Genomic DNA, 27,100 nt, shown 5'->3' with positions numbered 1-27,100 from the left:
TCACGCAGTCTTCCTGGTCGTTATTCTTGGACTCGTCTGCAACACATCTCAGTTGTTGACAATAAATTTCAGCAGTGATGGTTATACGTCCGAGAAGCAATTCGTAGTACACCACACCGTTGCTGTTACACCCAGGTGTATGACATTATGTTTTGTGGATGAGTGCAGATCTTTTTACATGGAGTTGCTGCTTTGTTTGGACTCAACCATTGTTTTCATTTCCTTGTATTAACATAAAGACAAGGTGAAATGATAATTCAATCAAGAATCTAAGCTGTCGATAGGCGTTGATATACATCAACGGGGACAGTTGAAAATGTGTGCCCTGACCGGGACTCGAACCCGGGATCTCCTGCTTAGATGGCAGACACTCTATCCATCTTAGCCACCGAAGACAGTGCGACTGTAGGGATTTATCCCTTGCACGCTCCCCGTGAGACCCACATTCCCAGCGTTAATGTCCACACACTACATTCGTAGTACCCCCGCCCATTACACTCATTACTCGCGGCAGACAATCTTACTGAGTCCCGTACGAGTTCGGGTAATGCGCGTGCGTCCAGCACAGAAAAAGAAGGTCAATCGCCGGTTAGCATTAACTATATGAAGATGTCGGAAAGAACAGATACCATCTTCAAATAAAGACATGGTTTCTCATCACCAATAATAAGATAGCAATGGTCGATTTGCTCACGAGTCAATTGATGGCCACTGATTTTTGTGATTTTTGCCTTAGATAATGTTCTATTCATTACACCTTCCGCATTTCATGCAAATATCACACGATGGTGGAGTGATCACAGTTCATCATCGCTTGTGATACCTTTCCTCACAAGTGACTATTAATCAAATTGCGTGCGTATGGACCACCGTGTCAGTTGTGTGACTAGATTCGTGACAGACGATAAATCATCGAGTAGAACAGAAGTGATGTCTGGGGTTCCTCAAGGTAGTGTCACAGGCCCTCTGCTGTTCCTGATTTACATAAATGACGTAGGTGATAATCTGAGCAGCCCCCTTAGATTGTTTGCAGATGATGCTGTAATTTACCGTCTAGTAAAATCATCAGACGATCAATTCCAATAACAAAATGATCCAGACAGAATTTCTGTTTGTTGTTGTTGTGGTCTTCAGTCCTGAGACTGGTTTGATGCAGCTCTCCATGCTACTCTATCCTGTGCAAGCTTCTTCATCTCCCAGTACCTACTGCAACCTACATCCTTCTGAATCTGCTTAGTGTATTGATCTCTTGGTCTCCCTCTACGATTTTTACCCTCCACGCTGCCCTCCAATGCTAAATTTGTGATCCCTTGATGCCTCAATACATGTGCTACCAACCGATCCCTTCTTCTAGTCAAGTTGTGCCACAAACTTCTCTTCTCCCCAATCCTATTCAATACCTCCTCATTAGTTACGTGATCTACCCACCTTATCTTCAGCATTCTTCTGTAGCACCACATTTCGAAAGCTTCTATTCTCTTCTTGTCCAAACTGGTTATCGTCCATGTTTCACTTCCATACATGGCTACACTCCATACAAATACTTTCAGAAACGACTTCCTGACACTTAAATCTATACTCGATGTTAACAAATTTCTCTTCTTCAGAAACGATTTCCTTGCCATTGCCAGTCTACATTTTATATCCTCTCTACTTCGACTATCATCAGTTATTTTACTCCCTAAATAGCAAAACTCCTTTACTACTTTAAGTGTCTCATTTCCTAATCTAATCCCCTCAGCATCACCCGATTTAATTTGACTACATTCCATTATCCTCGTTTTGCTTTTGTTGATGTTCATCTTATATCCTCCTTTCAAGACACTGTCCATTCCGTTCAACTGCTCTTCCAAGTCCTTTGCTGTCTCTGACAGAATTACAATGTCATCGGCGAACCTCAAAGTTTTTACTTCTTCTCCATGAATTTTAATACCTACTCCGAATTTTTCTTTTGTTTCCTTTACTGCTTGCTCAATATACAGATTGAATAACATCGAGGAGAGGCTACAACCCTGTCTCACTCCTTTCCCAACCACTGCTTCCCTTTCATGCCCCTCGACTCTTATAACTGCCATCTGGTTTCTGTACAAATTGTAAATAGCCTTTCGCTCCCTGTATTTTACCCCTGCCACCTTCAGAATTTGAAAGAGAGTATTCCAGTTAACATTGTCAAAAGCTTTCTCTAAGTCTACAAATGCTAGAAACGTAGGTTTGCCTTTTCTTAATCTTTCTTCTAAGATAAGTCGTAAGGTTAGTATTGCCTCACGTGTTCCAACATTTCTACGGAATCCAAACTGATCTTCCCCGAGGTCCGCTTCTACCAGTTTTTCCATTCGTCTGTAAAGAATTCGCGTTAGTATTTTGCAGCTGTGACTTATTAAACTGATAGTTCGGTAATTTTCACACCTGTCAACACCTGCTTTCTTTGGTATTGGAATTATTGTATTCTTCTTGAAGTCTGTGGGTATTTCGCCTGTCTCATACATCTTGCTCACCAGATGGTGGAGTTTTGTCATGACTGGCTCTCCCAAGGCCATCAGTAGTTCTAATGGAATGTTGTGTACTCCCGGGGCCTTGTTTCGACTCAGGTCTTTCAGTGCTCTGTCAAACTCTTCACGCAGTATCTTATCTCCCATTTCATCTTCATCTACATCCTCTTCCGTTTCCATAATATTGTCCTCAAGTACATCGCCCTTGTATAAACCCTCTATATACTCCTTCCACCTTTCTGCCTTCCCTTCTTTGCTTAGAACTGGGTTGCCATCTGAGCTCTTGATATTCATACAAGTGGTTTTCTTCTCTCCAAAGGTCTCTTTAATTTTCCTGTAGGCAGTATCTATCTTACACCTAGTGAGACAAGCCTCTACATCCTTACATTTGTCCTCTAGCCATCCCTGCTTAGCCATTTCTGTATGGTGCGAAAAGTGGCAATTGGCACTAAACAAAGAAAAGTGCGAGGTCGTCCACATGGGTACTAAAAGAAATCCGATAACTTTTGGGTATACGATAAATCGCACAAATCTAAAGGCTGTCAATTCGACTAAATACCTAGGAAATACAATTACGAGTAACTTAAATTGGAAAGACCACATAGATAATATTGTGTGGAAGGCGAAACAAAGACTGATCTTTGTTAGCAGAACACTTAGAAGATGCGACAAAACCTCTAAAGAGACAGCTTACATTACTCTTGTCCGTCCTCTGCTGGAATATTGCTGCGCGGTGTCGGATTCTTACCAGGTAAGATTGACGGAGGACATCGCAAAAGTGCAAAGAAGGGCAGCCCGTTTCGTGTTATCGCGCAATAGGCGTTAGAGTGTCACTGATATGATGCGCGAGTTAGGGTGGCAGTCACTGAAACAAAGTCGGTCTTCTTTGCGGCGAGATCTATTTACGAAATTTCAATCACCAACTGTCTCTTCCGAATGCTAAAATATTTTGTTGAAACTCACCTATGTAGGGAGAAATGATCATCATAAATAAAATAAGAGAAATCAGAGCTCGAACGGAAAGATTTAGGTGAGAAGTAGTATGAAAATGGTTCGATGAACCCTCTGCCAGGCACTTAAGTGTGAACTGCAGTGTAACCATGTAGATTTAGATGTAGATGTTGCCTGGCCTCGAGTACACTGACGTGGATGATTGAGTACTCCAGAGAATAATGATACAGGTGAAGATGACTGGTTTACTAACGACGATTGTTAATTTTGTATACTTCAAAGTCTGGCAAAAATTATTGTAATATTGTACGATTAAATAAACTGATATGAAATAGAACTTATCATATACGTTTCAGTTGCAAATGACATAAGAGTGTAGTTGCAAAAATTATAATTTACCTTAGCGCTACTTGGATAAATGTCGAGTAGCCTATAACACTTTTGCACATTTTTGTATGAACCTAGAAATGTCCTCTTTTTTTCTGCAAGATGTCATCTGGTAACCGAGCGCTAACAGTGAGTTGTCCGGCAGGTGGCTGTTCGGGCCGGGCTGCTGTCAGCTGTTCGCCTTCCTACGGCAGTTCCTCCGGCTGTCGCAGTCGGCCGCGTTGGCGTTGCTGTCGGTTGAGAGACTCCTCACCACCAGAGGCAAACTCGCAGGTACGCTGTATGCTACCATAGATTAGATTAGATTAGATTAGATTTACTTTCATTCCAATTGATCCGTAGTGAGGAGGTCCTCCAGGATGTGGAACATGTCAGAAAAACAACAATACATGACAAATATTTACAACTAAAACAAATAAGCTAATGTACCACTCCACAGGTCCCAAGTGGAATGATCGTCATTTTTTAATGAACACTAAGAGTCATTTTACAAATACTAATGCACTGAATTTAAAATAAAAAAGTTTTTTATTTATTTATAAGGTAATACAACTACTGTAATACTTATTTACAATGAACACATTACTGCACTGAAATGGTGCAGAAGTTAGATTATACTAACACACACACACACACACAAATTTTCAATGAACACATTACTGCACTGAAATGGTGCAGAAGTTATGTTGTACTTATATACAAATTAGTTGGTTTTACTAAGAAATTCATCAATGGAGTAGAAGGAGTTGGCCACCAATAAATCCTTTAGGCTTCTCTTAAACTGAATTTCATTGGTTGTTAAGCTTTTTATGGCTGCTGGCAAGTTATTGAAAATGTGTGTTCCTGAATAATGCACACCTTTTTGTACAAGACTAAGTGACTTTAAATCCTTGTGAAGATTATTCTTATTTCTAGTATTGATTCCATGAATTGAGCTGTTGGTTTGAAAAAGTGATATATTTTTAATGACAAATTTCATTAAGGAATAAATATATTGGGAAGCAGTAGTTAGTATCCCTAGTTCCCTAAACAGGCTTCTGCAGGATGTTCTTGAGTTCACACCACATATAACTCTCACTGCACGTTTTTGTGCCCGGAAAACTTTAGCTTGGCTTGATGAATTACCCCAAAAAATAATCCCATATGACATTATGGAATGAAAGTAAGCATAGTATGCCAGCTTTTTCATTTTTATATCCCCTATGTCTGACAAAATTCGCATTGCAAACAGAGATTTGTTAAGACGCTTCAGAAGTTCTGTGGTGTGCTCCTCCCAGTTGAATTTATTATCAAGCTGTAATCCCAAGAATTTAACACTGTCCACTTCTTCTATCTTCCTGTCATCGTATGTTAGACATATACTCTTGGGACACCCCTTACAAGTTCTGAACTGCATGCAGTGTGTTTTTTCAAAGTTTAGTGACAACGAATTGGCTAGGAACCAGTGATTAATGTCCACAAATATTTTATTGGCTGATCTTTCTAAGACTATTTATTGCAATGTTTGTATCATCGGCAAACAAAACAAACTTGGCATCTGGTAATGTTACTGTTGAAAGGTCATTGATATACACAAGAAAAAGTAAGGGCCCCAAAATGGAACCTTGTGGGACCCCACATGTAATTAGTTCCCAGTTGGATGAGGCCTGATAGCTTGATACATGTCTCTTTCCTAATAACACCCTTTGTTTCCTGCCAGAGATATAAGATTTGAACCATTTTGCAGCATTTCCTGTTATACTATAATATTCTAGTTTACTTAAAAGGATATTGTGATTTACACAGTCAAATGCCTTTGACAGATCACAAAATATACCAGTTGCTTGCAATTTTTTGTCTAATGAATTAAGCACATTTTCACTGTAAGTGTAGATAGCCTTCTCAATATCAGAACCTTTTAGAAATCCAAACTGTGACTTTGACAGTATGTTATTTGAGATAAGATGGTTATAAAGACGACTGTACATTACTTTTTCGAAAATTTTTGAGAATGCTGGCAACAGTGAAATTGGACGGAAATTTGATGCTATTTCTTTATCTCCCTTCTTAAACAGTGGCTTAACTTCAGCATATTTCAGCCATTCAGGAAATATTCCACTAATAAACGACTGGTTACACAGATAGCTTAATATGTTACTTAGCTCAGAATCACATTCTTTAATTAACTTTGTTGATATTTCATCATACCCACTAGATGTTTTTGATTTTAAAGATTTTATGATGGACATTATTTCTGTTGGGGTAGTGAGGGTCAAATTCATATTAAGGAAGTTACTTGAAATGTCTGGTCTAAGGTAATCCATAGCAGCATCTACCGAACCTGACAACCCCATCTTTTCAGTAACAGTTATAAAATGTTTGTTAAAAAGTTCTGCAACACTATACACATCTGTCACCAATGTATCATTTACTCTTAATGCTATTTGTTCCTCTTCATGTCTGGTTCTACTGGTCTCCTCCATCACTATATCCCATATTGTCTTTATTTTGTTATCTGATATGACTATCTTTTCATTGTAATATATTTGCTTTGACATCCGTATTACAGTCTTTAATATTTTGCAGTATTTCTTATAATGTGCTATAGCATCAACATTGGAAATGTTTCGGAGTGACAGATACAGTTTTCTTTTTGTTTTACAAGATACCCCTATTCCTCGAGTAATCCATGGCTTCTTTGTAGACTTTGCTCTAACCTTGGTAAGTTTTGGGGGAAAGCAGTGTTCGAATAAGGTAAGCACTTTATTAGCAAAAATGTTATATTTTTCATTCATGCCATGAACGCTGTAAACATCAGTCCAGTGAATGTCTCTCAGGAGTGTCCTAAAATAATCAATTTTTGGCTTACTGATTACCCTTTTGAGCTCAGATTTAACAGATTTTATATCCTGTTCAGTATTAACATTTAACAGAAGGAACTGCATGTCATGGTCTGAGAGGCCATTGACTATTGGTTTTGTAATATAATTTTGTTCATTGGACTTTTCTATAAAGATATTATCAATGGCTGTTTGTGAGCAAGTGGCTATCCTAGTGGGGAACTTAACTGTGGGAATTAAGTTGAATGATAGTGTTACTAACTCAAACAAGTTCTTATTGGGAGAGTCTTTAAGGAAATCTACATTGAAATCACCAGCAACCACTATTTCTTTGTTTTTGGTTGTTAAATGGGACAATACAGCTTCAAGGTGGTTGACAAACAGATTAAAGTTACCTGCAGGTGCTCGATATACACTTAATATTATGAAGGATTTTTTGTGAAATTCTAATTCTGTTGCACATGCTTCCATATGCTGTTCTAGGCAAAATTTATGAATGTCTATGTTCTTAAATTTATGACAGTTCCTGATGAATGTGGCAACTCCTCCTTTCTCCATTTCTGATCTACAAAAGTGAGATGCTAACCTAAACCCTGTAACACTTAAAAGTTCTATACCAGTGGTCACATGATGTTCAGAGAGGCAGATTATGTCAGCTGGGTTTGAAGACTCTAATTCATCTATGCAGATAGTTAATTCATTAATTTTATTTCTCAGTCCTCGAATATTTTGATGCAATAAAGATAGCTGACATTTCTCATTGACTGAGTTAAAATTGGGTGGAGGTAAAATATCTGCTGACAGTTGAAAATTCGTAACCAATGGCTGTTTATGCTGATGTAATAAGCTGGAATTATGTTTTTTGATTTCTTTCTCAAACTGTAGATTTGTCTCAGTTCTAACCTCTCTTAAAATTTGCTTTCTTTCTGTCCTCCCTACCCTAAAAAAGGGTCTTTTCTGAATCCTATAACCACTGGTATTTTACCACTCATGACAGTGCCTCCCCCCTTTAACTTTCCTGCTATTTCCCCAGCCAATTTACCCTTCCCCTTCCTGTTGAGGTGAAGGCCATGCCTAGTATAATCCCACCTACTGAGAGAATCAACAGGAACCACACCAATGTGTGACCCCGCACCCGACATGAGCAGCCGTTCCAGCTCCAAATTAACTCTCCTGACAGAAGAGTTCAAATGAGGTCGGTCATGGCGCCCAAGAACAGATACAAACTCAACACTAGTATGCTTCGATGTTGATGCAATCTTCGCCAGGTCACACTCTATACTGTACCCAGGATCTCTGTCGATACTGTTACCTGCCCCACCCACTATAACCACGGTGTCTTCCTTAGTGAAATCTTTGCAAAGTGATCCTAAATCCTCTGTCACCTGCTCCAGACCAGCACTAGGTTTAAAAAAATTGGTGACCTGTTATTCTGATCCTAGTTCATCCTGCAAAAGTTGGCCAACACCTCTTCCATGGGAACTACCTAACAACAACACTTTCTTTCTCTTTACTGATTTCCCTACATTCTTACTTTTCAATTTGCTGCTGAAAGTTTGTTGTGCCCTGTCTACACCTGCAACTGCTTGAGGCTCACCAGCTTCTAACTGAAGCAACAGGTCAAATCTATTTTCCACATTCACCATAAAGCTGTCAGACAAAGTTCTGGGCCTGTTCCTCCTGTTGCCTGTTGCCACTTCCCACCTCTCTTTACCCTTCTCCCTCCTTAACCTGTCAAGATCTCCCCTGGCCTTGTCTAACTCAGCCTGAAGGGCGGCAATTTTCCCCTCCTGTTCTACTATCTTCCTATCTCTACTACAAATCCTACAAAACCACTGATGAGTCTCATTTACTTCCCCTATTCCCACGCCACTACAGTCACCCACATGGAAAAAACTACAGCACCCATCACACCAAAGCCCCGACCTAACAATTCTACGGCAAGTCAAGCACTTTTCACTCATGATAAACGTAATAGTTTATTAAGAATAAGTCAGTTAAATTACAGATAAACACGAAAATATGGTTACACAAATTTGGCCTATACGCAACTGTTTACACAACTGTGTGTAAACAAAAACAAAAGTGCAAAGTTTCTGAGCCAACAACTAAAACTTTACGCTACTTTCCGGAAATGCTAGTTAAATAATGAAGAGGTACGCTAAGTTAAATTGCTGGAGAGAGTAAGGAACAACTAAACGAAATTCTATAGATTTGCTTCAGCAGAACGTAAACAGAAAATACGACTGTACGGTCTTTTCGTGTTTTCTGCTATATTACGTAAAGAAAAATGAAAGCTTTAATGGTAGACTTAAACGGCACACTAATACACTTATTTACCACGTATTCAGTACTAATTTATGTGTTTTATAATCTAAAATGACTTATCTTTACGAGAACACCAAAACTCGCGCTAGTCGCCTGGCTGCAGGGCTGCAGGGCATACGCGTCCGCAAGGGATATATATATATATATATATATATATATATATATATATATATATATATATATATGTGTGTGTGTGTGTGTGTGTGTGTGTGTGTGTGTGTGTGTGTGTGTGTGTGTATGGGGGGGGGGGTCAAGAAGGGAGTCGATGGTCGACTTTTCAGTAATTCCAGAACTCTCACATATTAATAATGTAAGGAGCATCCACGTGATGACTTCTTCTGTTCAACTTCGCGCGTGCTCAATAATTTCCAACCTCGCAAGTATGCATGCGCGTTTGTGCATGCGTAACTTCCTGGAAATGGCGGCCATGCGTTAAGCGCATTGTTTCCCGCCTTTGGCGGGAATCTTTGCGCTTTTTAGCAGACGACAGGCAGCTGGGGTCCATGTGTGTTTAATTGTATAGTGAGTTGAGGAAGAAGTTTATGTTCAGTAATGTTTGTTGACTGCAGAGGAAGCGCGCTTAAATTTATAGATGATTATAGACAAAAATAAGCTGCATAGAATGCACCATCCAAAGATATTTGAACAAAATTCGAGATGTGGTGCCCTGAGATTCAAGTAATAGGCAAAAAGTCCCCGATCATATTACCGTAAAGAATAAGATACTGAAAGTTTCGAAGTAGGAAAGCAGAGAAGAGTAAGCCTGAAATTTATGAAAAGTTTATATGAAAACTGTGAAAGAATATTCATGCTATGACATCGCATAGCACAGCCACTGCGGAGCCAATCATCTGAAGAAAAGGAATGGTGGGCTATTTGTAGCTCCTCAACAAACTAATAGAAATACACTCCTGGAAATGGAAAAAAGAACACATTGACACCGGTGTGTCAGACCCACCATACTTGCTCCGGACACTGCGAGAGGGCTGTACAAGCAATGATCACACGCACGGCACAGCGGACACACCAGGAATCGCGGTGTTGGCCGTCGAATGGCGCTAGCTGCGCAGCATTTGTGCACCGCCGCCGTCAGTGTCAGCCAGTTTGCCGTGGCATACGGAGCTCCATCGCACTCTTTAACACTGGTAGCATGCCGCGACAGCGTGGACGTGAACCGTATGTGCAGTTGACGGACTTTGAGCGAGGGCGTATAGTGGGCATGCGGGAGGCCGGGTGGACGTACCGCCGAATTGCTCAACACGTGGGGCGTGAGGTCTCCACAGTACATCGATGTTGTCGCCAGTGGTCGGCGGAAGGCGCACGTGCCCGTCGACCTGGGACCGGACCGCAGCGACGCACGGATGCACGCCAAGACCGTAGGATCCTACGCAGTGCCGTAGGGGACCGCACCGCCACTTCCCAGCAAATTAGGGACACTGTTGCTCCTGGGGTATCGGCGAGGACCATTCGCAACCGTCTCCATGAAGCTGGTCTACGGTCCCGCACACCGTTAGGCCGTCTTCCGCTCACGCCCCAACATCGTGCAGCCCGCCTCCAGTGGTGTCGCGACAGGCGTGAATGGAGGGACGAATGGAGACGTGTCGTCTTCAGCGATGAGAGTCGCTTCTGCCTTGGTGCCAATGATGGTCGTATGCGTGTTTGGCGCCGTACAGGTGAGCGCCACAATCAGGACTGCATACGACCGAGGCACACAGGGCCAACACCCGGCATCATGGTGTGGGGAGCGATCTCCTACACTGGCCGTACACCACTGGTGATCGTCGAGGGGACACTGAATAGTGCACGGTACATCCAAACCGTCATCGAACCCATCGTTCTACCATTCCTAGACCGGCAAGGGAACTTGCTGTTCCAACAGGACAATGCACGTCCGCATGTATCCCGTGCCACCCAACGTGCTCTAGAAGGTGTAAGTCAACTACCCTGGCCAGCAAGATCTCCGGATCTGTCCCCCATTGAGCATGTTTGGGACTGGATGAAGCGTCGTCTCACGCGGTCTGCACGTCCAGCACGAACGCTGGTCCAACTGAGGCGCCAGGTGGAAATCGCATGGCAAGCCGTTCCACAGGACTACATCCAGCATCTCTACGATCGTCTCCATGGGAGAATAGCAGCCTGCATTGCTGCGAAAGGTGGATATACACTTTACTAGTGCCGACATTGTGCATGCTCTGTTGCCTGTGTCTATGTGCCTGTGGTTCTCTCAGTGTGATCATGTGATGTATCTGACCCCAGGAATGTGTCAATAAAGTTTCCCCTTCCTGGGACAATGAATTCACGGTGTTCTTATTTCAATTTCCAGGAGTGTAGAAATGAAGGACATTGATGATGCCAAAAATACAAACTGAAAGACACAACCTCTGTTCTAGTGAAGTTTGGCGACTATGAAATTCCCAAATTTCCAGAGTCCAAGGATGTTAATCTACATACAATCTTTTGCGGTTAAAGTTGTGTGAATAACTTTTCTTATAAAATACGATAACGCCCTAAACATAATTAAACTTCTCATAACTACTAACAAGGGAACCTCCCCATCGCACCCCCCTCAGATTTAGTTATAAGTTGGCACAATGGATAGACCTTGAAAAACTGAAAAACAGATCAATTGAGAAAAAAGGAAGAAGAATTGGCCGAAAGTCTTCGATTTTGTTGGCTGTCTTCGTTTTGGGGAGCAGAATCACCGTCCCTTGCAGGAATTTTGAATGCAGTTCTGTCCCGTTGAGTACTTCATTCACTATTTCGGTTAGTATTCCGCCGACTGTGCCCCAGAGAACGCCCATGCATACAAGACTTCTTTCTACAAATTTTTGTGCGTGCCATTTAATTCCCATGCGTCTGCGATTGCGCATGAGGAAAGAGGCATCATGTGGACATGCCTTAATGTAGTATAACATCCGAAAAGGAATGGACACTGTCCGCCACATCACGGCTCGTCAAGTCGATTTAAGTCATGTGATCTCAACTCTCATGGCTGTTCTCGACTATTTCTTTGACGGTAATTACGATCTCCGCACGATGATATACAACGCGGTACCTTAAATACGTGGATGCTTGAGCCCACATTATTACGAAAGTGACATTTACTTGACTGAAATAATTTGCAGCTCGCAGGGATGGCTTGTGTTTTAGAGAAGGAAGACGGACGTACGAAAAAAAATTGTCTGTCCCAAAAATGTCATTACGTGGTACAGAAGGGGAATTTCAGACACTACACAAGAAGCTTGAGAAAGAGGAATCTGCGTTTCATAAGTATTTTAGGAAGTCGAAGCACCATTTTTTAATTTGTTACGTCAAATTGCATCCATAATTACGAAAACGAATACAGTGTTATGAGCAGCCATCACATCCCGCGAGAAAACGGTGTCTTTAAGATTATGTTTAGTTGCCAGTCCAGTGCAAATTTTTGTGCAGTAGTCATATCTCCTTCAATACCTTTTCCTTCAAGATTTATAGGTTTTCTTTTCATCTTGTATTTGGCTTAATAGTGCAAGTGCCTTATTTGTACTGGGGTTAGCCAGTGAAACCACATAAATATTGATCACTGATGCTTGCAAGACTGTTTCACACATCATCTAGACAGTTATTCAACCAGAGAACTATTAAACAGTAAGTAAGCCTGACGCAGTGAAATATTTAACCAAACAACTGTAATACATTACTTGACGTACATTTCACAAAAAAGCATTTGCCACTGTTGCAGTGTCTGAAAATTTCAGTCCATTTCTTTACGAAAAATTATAAATACCTGCAATATACAAATAAATTCCACTTACTAATCAATATTCTACTACCCTCAGTAGTGTTCCGAGTTTTAGCTGCAGCCATATTGCAACTCATTTCATTGTAAAATATAAAGTATGGTAAAGATATGTATAAAAATCCACTTCATAAATGCAGTAGATGGCAAGTAATTTAGTACGCTCAGGTCATACAATTTAGGCTGCTGCCTCAGTGCGTCCATGAATTCTTCGCCTTTTATTATACAATTATAAATTTTAGCAAAATAAACCATCCACGCAAACCACGACGAAAGGAAACTTGGAGATGTGCGCATGACTGTGCATCGGGAGGAAATAAGCTTGGGACTCAAGTGGCCAACAACGGACAGATGACGTCAGCCATCAAAACTTTGTTTCCGGGAAACCTTGGAGATGCCGTGACGTGACGTGACGTGACGTGATGTGATGTGATGTGATGTGACGTGGCGGGATTGTCAGTGTGGATGCCGCCATTCGAAATGCATTGCAGAATATGTGATGTCATATGATGCAACATGACGTGACGGCCAGTGTGATTTGGCCTTTGAAGTCCTTGAAAGTTACTTGTGTATTTGGGAGTTGAATGCTGGCATTGTGTTTAACTGAATTTACCGCTAACAATCTGAAAACTCTCTGATTTCTAAATTCTGATTACAGAGTCAGAGCTAGAATAGTCATAGCAACCCTACTCTTGCACATGGACTTATATATACAAATTACTTTTTAGGAATGTGATTTTGGTTACTCTGAAATGCAACTCAATGTCTGTAAAGTAGACTGCATAAAAGAACAATTCACAATAATACTCAGAATGTCTAACTGTCACGCAATTTAAATGTGCCCTGATACAAAGAAATCATCCGTTGAATTTACATGGGTTTCATTAAATGAAAAGTGTTCCTCACATTCACTTAAAAATGTTCCTTTAGGACTTACAACAAATGCTTACATCGCAACAAATAACTTGACTCTGCTCTAGCTGCGCTGCAAGAATGATGATCTGAAATAAATTACTGCACAGCAAATGGCTCTGAGCACTATGCGACTTAATATCTGAGGTCATCAGTCCCCTAGAACTTAGAACTAATTAAACCTAACTAACCTAAGGACATCACACACATCCATGCCCGAGACAGGATTCGAACCTGCGGCCGTAGCGGTCGCGCGGTTCCAGACTGAAGCGCCTAGAACCACTCGGCCGCAAAGGCCGGCTACTGCACAGCAGGTTGTTATTTCTTTTAAGTTCATTTTTAGTCAGTTTTTGATTCTTTTTTCAGAAATTATTAGATTCTGCTCACGCAAAATTGCAAGACTTGACGATGCAAATTCTACTAACTTTATCTTTGAACAATTTTTGTGAAATATTTATAAATGTCAAGAGGACAACTTTGAAATTCTTTTAATGGCACTAAAGTGAACTCTAACTAACATGAACAATTAGCATTCTCTCTCTCCGCATTGTCATACTCGATAATATCCGCTTTTACGAAATATTCCTATTACAAAAATTTCTTTCTTGACTTCCGAATACAATCTTATTTAACTAATGTAAACGGCGGAGGGCTAATTAAAATAGTGAACATATGACTCGTAGTTCTCCCTGATTACCAACACGTAGATATTCTTGGACACAATTAAATCTTTGCACAGCAATAATTGCTGAACTTGCACTTGCAAATGACAAACTCAAAATAAGTTACCTTTTTAGACAATCATGTTAAAAATCATCCTTCATCCTCAAGTTATGCAGACTCCCATCTACGACTCGATTAGTTTGTTACCTACTAGCTTGACCGGGTTTTTCTCAACCATGGACTGTGTATCGCTCGGGTGTTCATAGTGCAAAGGAGTTTAAAGTGGCAATATTCCGAATGAATAGATAATTTTGATTATATTTCCATTCAAAAATGCACAAAGTGTTAATACATCAAGGTAACAGTGATTTATTATCATTCCATTTAGCTTATAAACCTTTCATGCCGTACTTCAAAAGCATATGGACTGTAAATGAAGAAGAACCAAATATAAACACCAATACCAGGGACCCTGCAGATCTGATAACCGAAGAAGAACGGAAAATGTGATCCAAGCAACGGGAAACAAAAAGTCGCTGGGCACTGACAATATAAACATGTGGCTGATCAACTAAAGCATAGAGTTTTATATTTTATTGGTGTTTCCAGTCAGAGCAGACATGTGCTAGACGAATTGAATGAAGCTTTGTTATGCCCTATTTATAAGAAAGGTGATAAACCACGATGCGCAAATTACCAAGGAAGAGGTCTGCTAAATTTCTGTTACAAGATCATGTTCCGTTTGTCTTTTCACTTACACACAAGTAATTGAGAAAAGAAGAGAATTTAGATTACCAACTTATTAAGTTTTTAATGGTTATGAAAAGATATTAGACAAGGTAAAGCGGAAATATTGTGGGCGTGATTAAAGGAAATGGGAATTCCAGCAAATCTGACAGCGACAATTCAATCATTATATGTAAAAAAAAAAAATAACGATCCATATTGTGAGGAATAGGATAGAAACTGCCGATATTAATGAAAGAGTTAGTCAAGGTTTCTCTCTGTCACTCACCCTTTTCAATGTTTATATCATTCATAAATGGTTGATTACATTAAATGAGACAGAAGTGACAATATTAATTTCATGGCGATGCTGTTTGCTGGTAATCGGCTTGTAATAGGAGAATCAGAAAGAAAGATTCAAATGCACGTATATAAACTGAGTCATATTGCCGCTAAATGCGGAATGAGAATATCGACGGATAAAATCAAAGTGATGGCATGTCAAGGATTGGAACCCATAACAGCCTAAACTGTTACAGGTAGACAATTAATTGAACCAGTAAGAACGATTAAACATTCAGGAAGCAATTTTAAATTTCCCAAGCAAGATGATACAGAACTGAAATTGAGAAGAAACAGACATTTCTGTGGAATATACGACATACATTAAAACATGGTCTACGGGAAAAAATAATTACACTTCACTGTGTAACAGCGTTGCCTCTTCTGCTGTATGGTAGCGAATTTTGGACCCTAACGTGTGATTAGTTACGACTAATCGATTCGTCAAACATGAAGTTCCTCCACTTTGCAGCGAGATATTCAGTATCGGATACAAACAAACAAAAAATGTCCGTTTATTTAAAATAGTATGTCACCGAAAGTTCTTCGCCGATTGTTTTGAAATTTTGACGGAACGTTGCATTCTAATATGAACGTGTTTTTACATACCTATTGGACTGCCATATAGTTCGTTTGTTCAAAATCGTAAATCTCCGATAGTTCTTCAGCGATTGCTTCGAAATTTTGACACAACTTTGCATTCGAAAACGCATGTCTTTTTATGCACCTGTTTTTAACTATATGTAATATATAAATAAATATGTAATATATAAAGGCAAACGTTATTACCAAAAATCTTTATATGTTCTTCACCGATTTACTTCAAATTTTTACACAATACTCTAATAAACATCCGGACAGCCGGTCAGACATAGGTTATATATTTCTAACACATATAATACTTATAAATATGTATGTAACATATAATGAGGAAACATTGTTACCAAAACTCTCAAAAAGTACTCGACAGATGTGTTTCACATTTTTTCAAGTTACTGTAACAAACAAACGGACAGATATAGCCTATATTTACAGCTTAGCGGCTTGTGATTAGAATACTACTACAAAAACTGATTTTGCAGTGACAATAAAAAAACGTCGAAAGTCGGATAGAGGAGGGAAATGGAGATAGCAAGAGAGGTGGGAGAAACTGGACGCATAAAGCAGAAAGTTGGGAATGGGCAGAGAGAGAGAGAGAGAGAGAGCTGGAGGAGACGGAGTGAGGGGAGAGGAGAAGATGGACATAGAAATAGGGAAGAGGTGATGGACGAAGAGAGAGCGAAGAAGGAGGAGATGGACAAAGAGAGAGGGGAGAAGGAGATTAGGATGTACAACCAATTTCCACACATACTAAAAACATGTGGTGTCTCTTTTCTTTCTTTTCCATTTAACAAGACTGAACAAATATAATCGAAAAATAGCGACTGAACTGAAAGATGCTGTCCAACGTTGGTCTAGTAATAGGATAACTACAGCTGCAATACATCATGACCAAATAGGAAAGAGAATAGTTGGACGTCCCCTAAAGAGATGGCGTGAACGATCCTCGGGAGCAACAGACCGAAAGGCCCAATCCTTAAAGACGATGACGATGATTCTCACGTATTTCTATAAATGATTGTCTCTGATTAAACTCAATAAACTCAACCGCATGGAAGGAGTGACGCAGTGGCCTTGGTTGTCAGACTGTTCATGGGAAATTATACCGTTTTCTTGTCGTGGCAACGTCTTCGACTTCGTTCTTCAATCTTGACGGATGTGAATCTGTACGGATAGTGTGTCCTATTTTTTCTCTGTACAGCCCTTATGTGCCACAGAAACGGACAGTGCGAACGCCTATCACAGTACAAATATGGCTGCACTGTACCTTCCCAGCACACGTACCCAATTCCCACAAGAACAGCCCCTTCACTTTTGCACACCTTAATCTTAACAGTTAGACTGCATTTGACCTATCAAGGCTTGCTAAGACTTCACTACGTTTTACACGTTAGAGCGACTGTAGCACAGGGGACGTCACCTATACTTTATCTGCCGGCCCAAATACAGAAAAAATGCCATTTCTGCACACGACCAGAGAAACAGAAACATAGAAATTTCGAGGCGAAAAGGTCCTTACACTGTATGGTTCTTAAGCTACAGACGGGAAAGCCTGAGCGACATCTAGCCATAGAGTTATGAGATGTATAGTCCAGTCTAAAATAAAAGCTGTAAACCAGAAAGACGAAGACCATTGTGGTTGAGTCCTAGGCTATTAGGTGTTGATGCTACCGACAAGTTTGATGGTTTTTTGGAAGCTTTCCTACATCCATATTCATATTAATAATATAAAAAGCTATACTTCGGATATACTAATGAAATATGCTTACCTTTAAGGTGTGGCTGTAATCTACCTTCAAACAGATATTGACTCGATAACTATCAAACGCTTAAGATACAATAAGCTTTCTGTACACCTTGTTAGATTTGTTTCTCGGAATGTAATAAGTTATAACCTCAACTACTTATCTGAATCAAATATCTAACTTTAGGAATCGTGCCCCGTCTTACATAAATTTCTGCGGACGTTGTTGTACTATCTTAAAGATACTAAACCAGAATCATCTGTCTGAGTGTTCACGTCTTTTCAAATTTAGTTCTGGCACCAGAATAAGTTTTCAGACTCACAGAATAAGCTGTATCAAAACTAGAAGTTTTAGAATCTGCCACCACATGGCAAAATTTCTGTGGACGTCCATGTTTGCTACATGCTCTTATCACGGAAACGTGTAGAATCTTCTACATTGGAGGTATGACAGATACGTTATTGCTCTATTTTCTTATACAGGGTGTTTCATGAAAAATAGTAAATATTTCAAGAGGTTCAGTATAGATTATTTTGAACGAAATGGGCGTGAAATAAAAGATATTATTCAGCTGACAGAACGTAACCCCTCAACAAGCGCACGCAGAATTTCTACCCGCATCCGTGTTTCAGATACAAGAATATGGCGGTCATTACATACGCACGGCCTCTATCCTTATTGCTTAAATCTGATTCAACACCTTCGGCAGAGAGACGAAGATACTTGCAAATCGCCCAGGAATCCTATTAATATTGTTTACTGATGAAGCCGCTTTCACTCCTTACACTTTCAATAACATTCATAACTCAAATAGGTTAGCCGACGCAAACTCAGATGGCTCTGTCGAGACAGTTTCAAGACCACTTATCTATAAATGTGCGATGTGGTACGATAGACATTCAGTTGATCGGACGTGTTCTGTTACTACATCGTCTTGCTGGCCCACGGTATCTAGATTTTCTTGAAAGCGAGGTCCTAGCATTACTAGAAGAGTTTCCTTTAGCTAAAAGGCTATGTATGTTCTTCCATCATGACAGGACTGTGACATCGTAGGCTTTCCCGGCGTAATAAGTCTTGAAAGTCTTTTTGGGTTTGCTGCCGGATCCTAAAATCACCTCGATTCGACATTTCGGCGATCCAGCTGGTCGCCATCTTCAGGAGAATGCTGCTTCTGCTGATGAGTCCCGTTGAAAACTGACGCCAGGCTGCTTTTTTTCCTTTAACACCTTATACAAAAGGTGGTCCGGCAGCGGCAGCATTACGCCGCTGTTCGGCCACAGGTAGTACAAATAGAAACAAGGAAGACACAGAAAAACAAAATATAATGGTGGACAAAAAACAGTAGACACATGAGTAAAAAACACGGAGCCGTTCACAGGTGTAGTAAAATAAAAACCGTTCACCACTTGTACACGAACACTGATGACTGAAATGACACACGTGAACGATGGAGCGTGGGCGGTGAAAACACTGAAGCACTAACATGACAGCACACACAAAGAACCAATGGCGATGATCTCCGGCGCGCGAATGTTCACTTGATGTGTACGAGTCCGGGGACCTGCCAAAAGGGGAAATGGTGGGGGAGGAGGGAGAGGGGAGGGTGTAGATGCCAGTGGCACAGGAGATGGGAGGGGGAGGAAAGAAGGTACGGTGGGGTAGGGGAAGCCCTGGGGGAGGAGGGGGGAGGAAGGGAGAAGGGAGAGAGGGCGCCCTAAGGAAAAAACACAGGGTGTGGAAGGGGACGACCAAAGTTGGTAGGACGGGTAGATGGAGGAGATGAGGGCATCATCAAGGAGGGGGAGCTGGTGGAAGCCACCTTGGGCGAGGTTATGGAGAGTGGAGAGATGGAGAGCAGGTGGGATGTGGGAATACAGGCGTGGCAGCGGACGGGGGTAGGAGAGGATGAAAGAGACAAGCGGGTGAGGTGGATCAAGTTTACAGGAGGTGTAGAGGATCCATATCCATTCGAGGAAAAGGAGGAGGTGCGGGAATGGAATAAGGTCATATAGGATCTGCATGGGGAAGGGGAGACAGATGCGATAGGCGAGGCAGAGCACATGGCGTTCTAGGATTTGAAGGGATTTGTAAAAGGTAGGAGGGGCGGAGATCCATGCAGGGTGGGCATAGCAGAGGATAGGGTGGATGAGGGATTTATAGGTGTGGAGGATGGTGGAGGGGTCCAGACCCCACGTACGGCCATAAAGGAGCTTGAGGAGACAGAGGCGGGAGCATGCTTTGGCTTGGATGGTCTGGAGATGGGGGGTCCAGGAGAGGCGACAGTCAAGGGTGACGCCAAGGTACTTGAAGGTGGGGGTGAGGGTGATAGGACGGCCATAAATCGTGATATAGAAGTCGAGGAGACGACCAGGCTGCCAGCCGACGTCCTATATATAGGCCACCGTACATGGTGCATGCGCCACCCATCACAGTTGCTGCCCTCCGAGACTGGCCCTGGGATGCCATTGCTTTTCGTACCATGACGCCTTTGGTTGTCATCCGCAGCACCCTTACAGTACAGTAGTACGTAGACGAAATTCCACACGCCGTTTGCAGCTCTTCACGACAAGCCTTCCTGGTCTTACATTTCTGCAAGATAATGCACACCCGCGCGCGGTGAGAGTTTCTATTGCTTGTCTTCGGGCTTGGCCAGCAAGGTCACCGGATCTCTCCCTAGCTGAGGACGTTTGGATAACTATGGGTAGGACCTTGCAACAATCTCGAGATTTTAACTATCTTACCCGCGAATTGGATGTAATTTGGCACGATATCCCTGAGGATAACATCCAATAGCTCTGGCAATGAACGCGGACTTGCTCAGTTTTTGAAGCTCTTTCTCTTGAATACGTCATCCAGTTTTCCTGAAATTGTAGTAATTTGTCTTTGTGTACATCTACATCACATCTACCGGTTTCCCCATTCGTAGTGTTTCGATTTTTTTTTAGACTGGACGATGAATTAATGACGGATACAAACTCGTATGTATCACGTACACCGTCCGCCCCCGGTAGCTGAGTGGTCAGCGCGACAGAATGTCAACCCTAAGGGCTCGGGTTCGATTCCCGGCTGGGTCGGAGATTTTCTCCGCTCAGGGACTGGGTGTTATGTTGTCCTAATCATCATCATTTCATCCCTATCGACACGCAAGTCGCCGAAGTGGCGTCAAATCGAAAGACTTGCACCTGGCGAACGGTGTACCCGACGGGAGGCCCTAGCCACACGACATTTGCATCACGTACACTAGGTACAAAAGGGCAGTGTGTTGGCGGTGCTGTCACTTTGCACTCTTTTTATTTATGTGAAAAGGTTTCCAACCTTGTTATAGTCGCACGACGGGTTTAACAGACTTTGAGCGCGAAATGATAGTTGGAGCTAGATGCATGAGACATGCCATTTCGGAAATCGTTAGGGAATTCAATATCCACAGAGTAAAGAGTGTGCTGAGAATACAATAAATTTCAGGCATTAATTCTCACCACGGACAACACAATGGCCGACGGCCTTGACTTAATCGCTATGGTCGCAGGTTCGAATCCTCCCTCGGGCATGGATGTGTGTGATGTCCTTAGGTTTGTTAGGTTTAATTAGTTTTAAGCTCTAGGCGACGTATGACCTCAGAAGTTAAGTCGCATAGTGCTTAGAGCCATTTGAACCATTTTTTGAACCTTGACTTAATGACCGAGAGCAGCGATATTAGTGTAGAGTTGTCAGTGCTAACAGTGGCTCCAAAATGGTGTGGGCTGTCATTGACTTGAAACGGCTATGTTCGGCTACTTGGAGACCACTTTCAGCCATACACGAACTTCATGTCCAGAAACAATGATGGAGTTTTTATAAATGACAGTGTACCATATCTTCTTCTTTGTTGGCTCTACAGTCTTTGAAGAACCTTGGCCTCCTGTGTCACCTGCCTCCATTCTTCTTTGTCCATCGCCTTCCTTCTCAAATTTCTTATTCCCATCGCCTTTAGATCTTCTTTCATATCGTCCAACCACCTTTTCCTGGGTCTGCCTCTTCTGCTTCTCCCGTCAGGTTTTCCCATAAAAACTTTCTTCACACTCCGAGTTTCTGGCATTCCCTGTACATGTCCTGCCCATCTTATTCTTCCCTGCTTAATTTTAACAGCAATATCCATCTGTCCAAATAGTGTTTGTAGTTCTACATTTGTTATTACTCTCCAGCCATCTTCCTCTCTCATTGCTCCAAAAATCCTTCTCAGTATTTTTCTTTCGCATCTCAGTAACCAGTTCTCCTCCTTTAATGTCAATACCCAGCCTTCGGACCCATATTACTATAGGTCTTAATATGGTCGTGTATATTTTGATTTTTGTATTCCTACTAACATTCCTGAAATTAAAAACGTTTTGAAAGGCAAAATAGCAACGATTTCAACTCGCTATCCTTTCTTGAATTTCTACTGCTACTTTATTGTCCTCTGTTATTACAGAACCTAAATATTTAAATGTCTTTAGTCATTCGTATTCTTTCCCATTCATTACTATTGAAGACTTTTGTCCGTTTATATTGTGCTCCCCCATCACCATATACTTTGTTTTGTTTATGTTTACTTCTAAGCCTACTTCTATTGCTGCTTCCTCTAACGTATCGCAGTTCCCCTTTAGTACTCCGTCTTCAGGCCACGAGTGGCATTCCGGGATCATCCGACCGCCATGACATCCTCCTTGGAGGATGCGGATAGGAGGGGCGTGGGGTCAGCACACCGCTCTCCCGGTCGTTATGGTGGTATTCTTGACCGAAGCCGCTACTATTCGGTCGAGTAAGTCCTCAATTGGCATTACGAGGCTGAGTGCACCGCGAAAAATGGCAACAGCGCATGGCGGCCTGGATGGTCACCCATCTAAGTGCCGACCACGCCCGACAGCGCTTATCTTCGGTGATTTCACGGGAACCGGTGTAATCACTGCGGCAAGGCCGTTGCCCAGTTCCCCTTTAGTGCCCTTACATTTCTTGCCATTAATACTACATCATGCGCATATGCTACCACTTGAACTTGCCAATTAAGTATTGTTCCTCCTGGGTTTATCGGCATTTGCCGCATCACCTTTTCTAAAACTAAATTAAATAACATTGCAGAGATCACATCTCCCTTTCGTAGCCTCCAGACTTGAAGGGATGATAGAAGGCATATTGGGAGACTATCAGGCTGGATTTAGGAGGAACAGATCCACGATGGATCAGATATTTTTATTAAGACAAAATGGCTCTGAGTACTTTGGGACTCAACTGCTGAGGTCATTAGTCCCTTTATTAAGACAATTGCTAGAGAAGTTTTATGAGTATGACAGGTAACTACATCAGTTGTCCATTGATTAAGCAAGCGTACGATAGCCTACATAGGAAGAAAATTATACAGATTATGAAAGAATTTAGAATCCCACTAAAACTGGTCAATTTAACGGAAGTGACAATGAAAGCAACAGTGTGTAAAGTAAGAATAGAGCAAGAACTGTCTGGGGAATTCAAAATATGCCATATCACCGTGCCACCGTGCCGCTATTGGTTTGCAGAACCTTGAGGACAGTTCGAATGAATGATTTGCCCAGCCAGACATGAACCCCATCGAACATTTACGGGACATTAACGAGAGATCAGTTCGGGCACAAAATCTTGCGCCGGCAACACTTTCGCAGTTGTGAACGGCTGTAGAGGCACCATTGCTCGCTGTCTCCACAGGTGACTTTCTACGACTTGCTGAGTCAGTGCCACATCGAGTTGCTGTACTAGGCCGGACTAAAGGAGGGCCGACACGATATTAGGAGGTATCCCACGACTTTTGTCACCTCAATATGGGTCACTTTTTCATCTTATGCGAAATACGTAAAATTTTGTTCGTTGCTGTGCTTCCTAGTGTTGCAACTTTAATGGTCAGCGGTGTAACGCTGCGTAGTTCATAAAACTTGGCAGTGTGTCCTTGCAGCGCAGTGTTTAGCTCCTGTGTGTGCTTCTGGTGTGTGCAGACGGGCGGCCGCGGCTGCGCTACTACTGGGCGGCGGTGGTGCTGTGTTGGGCGGCGTCGGCGGCGTGGGCCACGCCCCCGCTCTTCGGTTGGGGAAGGTAAGTTAGGTGACTGCACACAACAGGCGTTCCTCTAGAAATAACACCGCCTCCTCTCCGCCGAGTTATTTGCGCGCGTCGCCGCTATTTAGATGAGTCAGCTGTTGTCCTGTGGTCTTCTCAGGACAGACGCGCTGCATTGTGCCAAAGAGAATTTCTGTTTTATGCACAGTGCAGCAGGAAATAACTGCTGTCGACAGTGTTGCGAGTTGTGGAATGGGAGGGGGTGGACGCCGTCTTTACCTCTACCGTAATTTCTCGATCTCTTATTATTATTACTATTATTATTACACTACTGGCCATTAAAATTGCTACACCACGAAGATGACGTGCTACTGACGCGAAATTTAACCGTCAGGAAGAAGATGCTGTGATATGCAAATGATTAGCTTTTCATAGCATTCACACAAGGCTGGCGCCGGTGGCGACACCTACGACGTCCTGACATGAGGAAAGCTTCCAACCGATTTCTCATACACAAACAGCAGTTGACCGGCGTTGCCTGGTGAAACGTTGTTGTGATGCCTCGTGTAAGGAGGAGAAATGCGTACCATCACGTTTCCGACTTTGATAAAGGGCGGATTGAAGCCTAACGCGATTGCGGTTTATCGTATCGCGACATTGCTGCTCGCGTTGGTCGAGATCCAATGACTGTTAGCAGAATATGGAATCGGTGGGTTCAGCAGGGTAATACGGAACGCCGTGCTGGATCCCAACAGCCTCGTATCACTAGCAGTCGAGATGACAGGCATCTTATCCGCATGGGTGAAACGGATCGTGCAGCCACGTCTCGATCCCTCAGTCAACAGATGGGGACATTTGCAAGACAACAACCATCTGCACGAACAGTTCGACGACGTTCTCAGCATCATGGACTATCAGGTCGGAGACCATGGCTGCCGTTATCCTTGACGCTGCATCACAGACAGGAGCGCCTGCGATGGTGTACTCAACGACGAACCTGGGTGCACGAATAGCAAAACGTCATTTTTTCGGATGAATCCAGGTTCTGTTTACAGCATCATGGTGGTCACATCCGTCTTTGGCGACATCGGGGTAAACGCACATTGGAAGCGTATATTCGTCGTCGCCATATTGGCGTATCACCCGGCGTGATGGTATGGGGTGCCATTTGTTACGCGTCCCTGTCACCTCTTGTTCGCATTGATGGCATTTTGAACAGTGGACGTTACATTTCAGATGTGTTACGACCCGTGGCTCTACCCTTCATTCGATCCCTGCGAAACGCTACATTTCAGCAGGCTAATGCACGACTGCATGTTGCAGGTCCTGTATGGGCCTTTCTGGATACAGAAAATGTTCGACTGCTGCCCTAGCCAGCACAGTCTCCAGATCTCTCACCAATTGAAAACGTCTGGTCAATGGTGGCCGAGCAACTGGCTCGTCACAATACGCCAGTCACTACTCTTGATGAACTGTGGTATCGCGTTGAAGCTGCATGGGCAGCTGTACCTGTACACGCCATCCAATCTCTGTTTGACTCAATGCCCAGGCGTTTCGAGGCCGTTATTACGTCCAGAGATGGTTGTTCTGGGTACTGATTTCTCAGGATCTATGCACCGAAATTGCTTGAAAATGTAATCACATGTCAGTTCTAGTATAATATATTTTTCCGATGAATACCTGTTTATCATCTGCATTTCTCATTGGTGTAGCAATTTTAATGGTCAGTAGTGTATTATTATTAGTGCTTTATTAGGACGGCTGCAACAGTGACCGAAATGGTGGTCAGTATAACAACAAAGTAATGACGCAGTCACGCACCTGATTATTTTTACTGAAGCTGTATATCTGTCAGTTTGCAGCAAAGATAACTGTGCTCTATTACTAGCTCGTACAATAGACACAAATTTCACAGTCTCCCTTAACTCGCAAGGCCAGAAGAAGTATGTTCGCAATGGGCCATTGAATTTATTGGCACGAGCTGAAACTCGCCAGGTTGGAAACCGCTACTGTTTTGTCAGTATGCAAACCGAAGAGCTATGTGGCTTCGTTACACGCAATAAAACAGTATTAGAGATTACTCCATTTATTACTCAGAATATCAACCGTTGCCATGTCTTCTGCAACAGCTAATGGATACGTAATCCGGAGAGGAATTCTGTGAATCCAGCAGCGAACTCACGGCTGCCGAGGATGCTGCATCAGCTCGGAGTGGAAGTGTGTCACCCTGGTACAATAGTTTGCCAGCTGCTAGGGAGTAGGCACCCCACGTGGGTAACCCTGCGGTGCTCAAGCTTTAGGTTCAAATTCAAATGGCTCTGAGCGCTGTGGGACTTAACATCTGAGGTCATCAGTCCCCTAGACTTAGAACTACTTAAACCTAACTAACCTAAGGACATCACACACATCCGTGCCCGAGGCAGGATTCGAACCTGCTACCGTAGCAGCGGCGCGGTTCCGGACTGAAGCGCCTAGAACCGCTCGGTCACACCGGCCGGTTCAAGTTTTAGGGAAACTTCTGCCCTGGACCAGAGCCGAGGTAGTAGACCCCTGGACTGCCCATCACTGCTGGCTGTTGTGCTGACTTCAGTACTGGATGCTGGACTTCATTATCCGTGGGTACGGATCGCTAATTTCCTCGTAAGGCAGCAAGTGTAAGACCAAAACAAGAACTGTCTTACACACAATATGATATCACACCATATCCAGAGAGTCAGTGCGAACAACAAGAACTCATCGATCCCACTGATCGAGTGTTCTGGGCTAGTGGGTGGATGGGGGAAGGAGGGGGGGGGGTGTAGTGTTTATGTCGTCGATGAGACACTCCGCTGTACGACGTCATTTGTAACGACTGAATCGGTTCTGCTCTTCTCGAGTCGTTAGCAGTCTTCAGCTCCGCTACATTTGCTTAACGAATTTGTAACAGTTTCTCTGCTGCATAGTCAAACCCCTGTTTGGCGATGTTGCGTCCTAACTAGTATCTCTTACATGTCGTTACAAAGGCAGTTGGGTCTGCGCTCTTCTAACGGTTGAATTTTCTCAGTTTGAGAGTACTGAAGGGCGATCTGTTTCAACTGCTAAAATCCATTCAACAGACAAGAACGCATAAAATATGTTTTTATAAAAGACAGCCGGTTCCAGCAGACTTTGCTGTCATCTTCCAGTGTTAAATGAACATGTTTCACAAGAAATAGTTTCAGACCTGAAGATAACAACGAAGTCTGTTGAAACCGCTTGTCTTTAAGGGGAGACTGAAGGCAATTTGTATCCCTATACCGCCAATGTTATTTTACCCTTTCAATAGAACACGTTTCAAAAGAA

The 27,100-nt window shown here is 42.5% G+C and overlaps 1 protein-coding gene and 1 long non-coding RNA gene across 2 annotated transcripts in view; one reads left to right on the top strand and one right to left on the bottom strand.

The window, feature by feature from the left end:
- The window catches only part of LOC126263679 (visual pigment-like receptor peropsin), a 152,978-nt gene that overhangs the window by 47,096 nt on the left and 78,782 nt on the right, over positions 1–27,100 (top strand). Inside the window, exons 3-4 of the mRNA XM_049960801.1 lie at positions 3,973–4,100; positions 23,719–23,815. Coding sequence (XP_049816758.1) covers positions 3,973–4,100; positions 23,719–23,815 — 225 coding nt within the window. The remainder of the gene's footprint in view (positions 1–3,972; positions 4,101–23,718; positions 23,816–27,100) is intronic.
- Positions 1–27,100, bottom strand: part of LOC126263680 (uncharacterized) — a 164,037-nt gene that overhangs the window by 110,600 nt on the left and 26,337 nt on the right. The gene's annotated exons all lie outside the window — the stretch shown is intronic.

Source organism: Schistocerca nitens, chromosome 6, assembly GCF_023898315.1.
Source record: "Schistocerca nitens isolate TAMUIC-IGC-003100 chromosome 6, iqSchNite1.1, whole genome shotgun sequence".
In the NCBI taxonomy this organism is placed as follows: Eukaryota; Metazoa; Arthropoda; class Insecta; order Orthoptera; family Acrididae; genus Schistocerca; species Schistocerca nitens.
The sequence above is the reverse complement of the archived record's forward strand: the minus strand, read 5'-3'. Positions and strand labels throughout refer to the sequence as shown.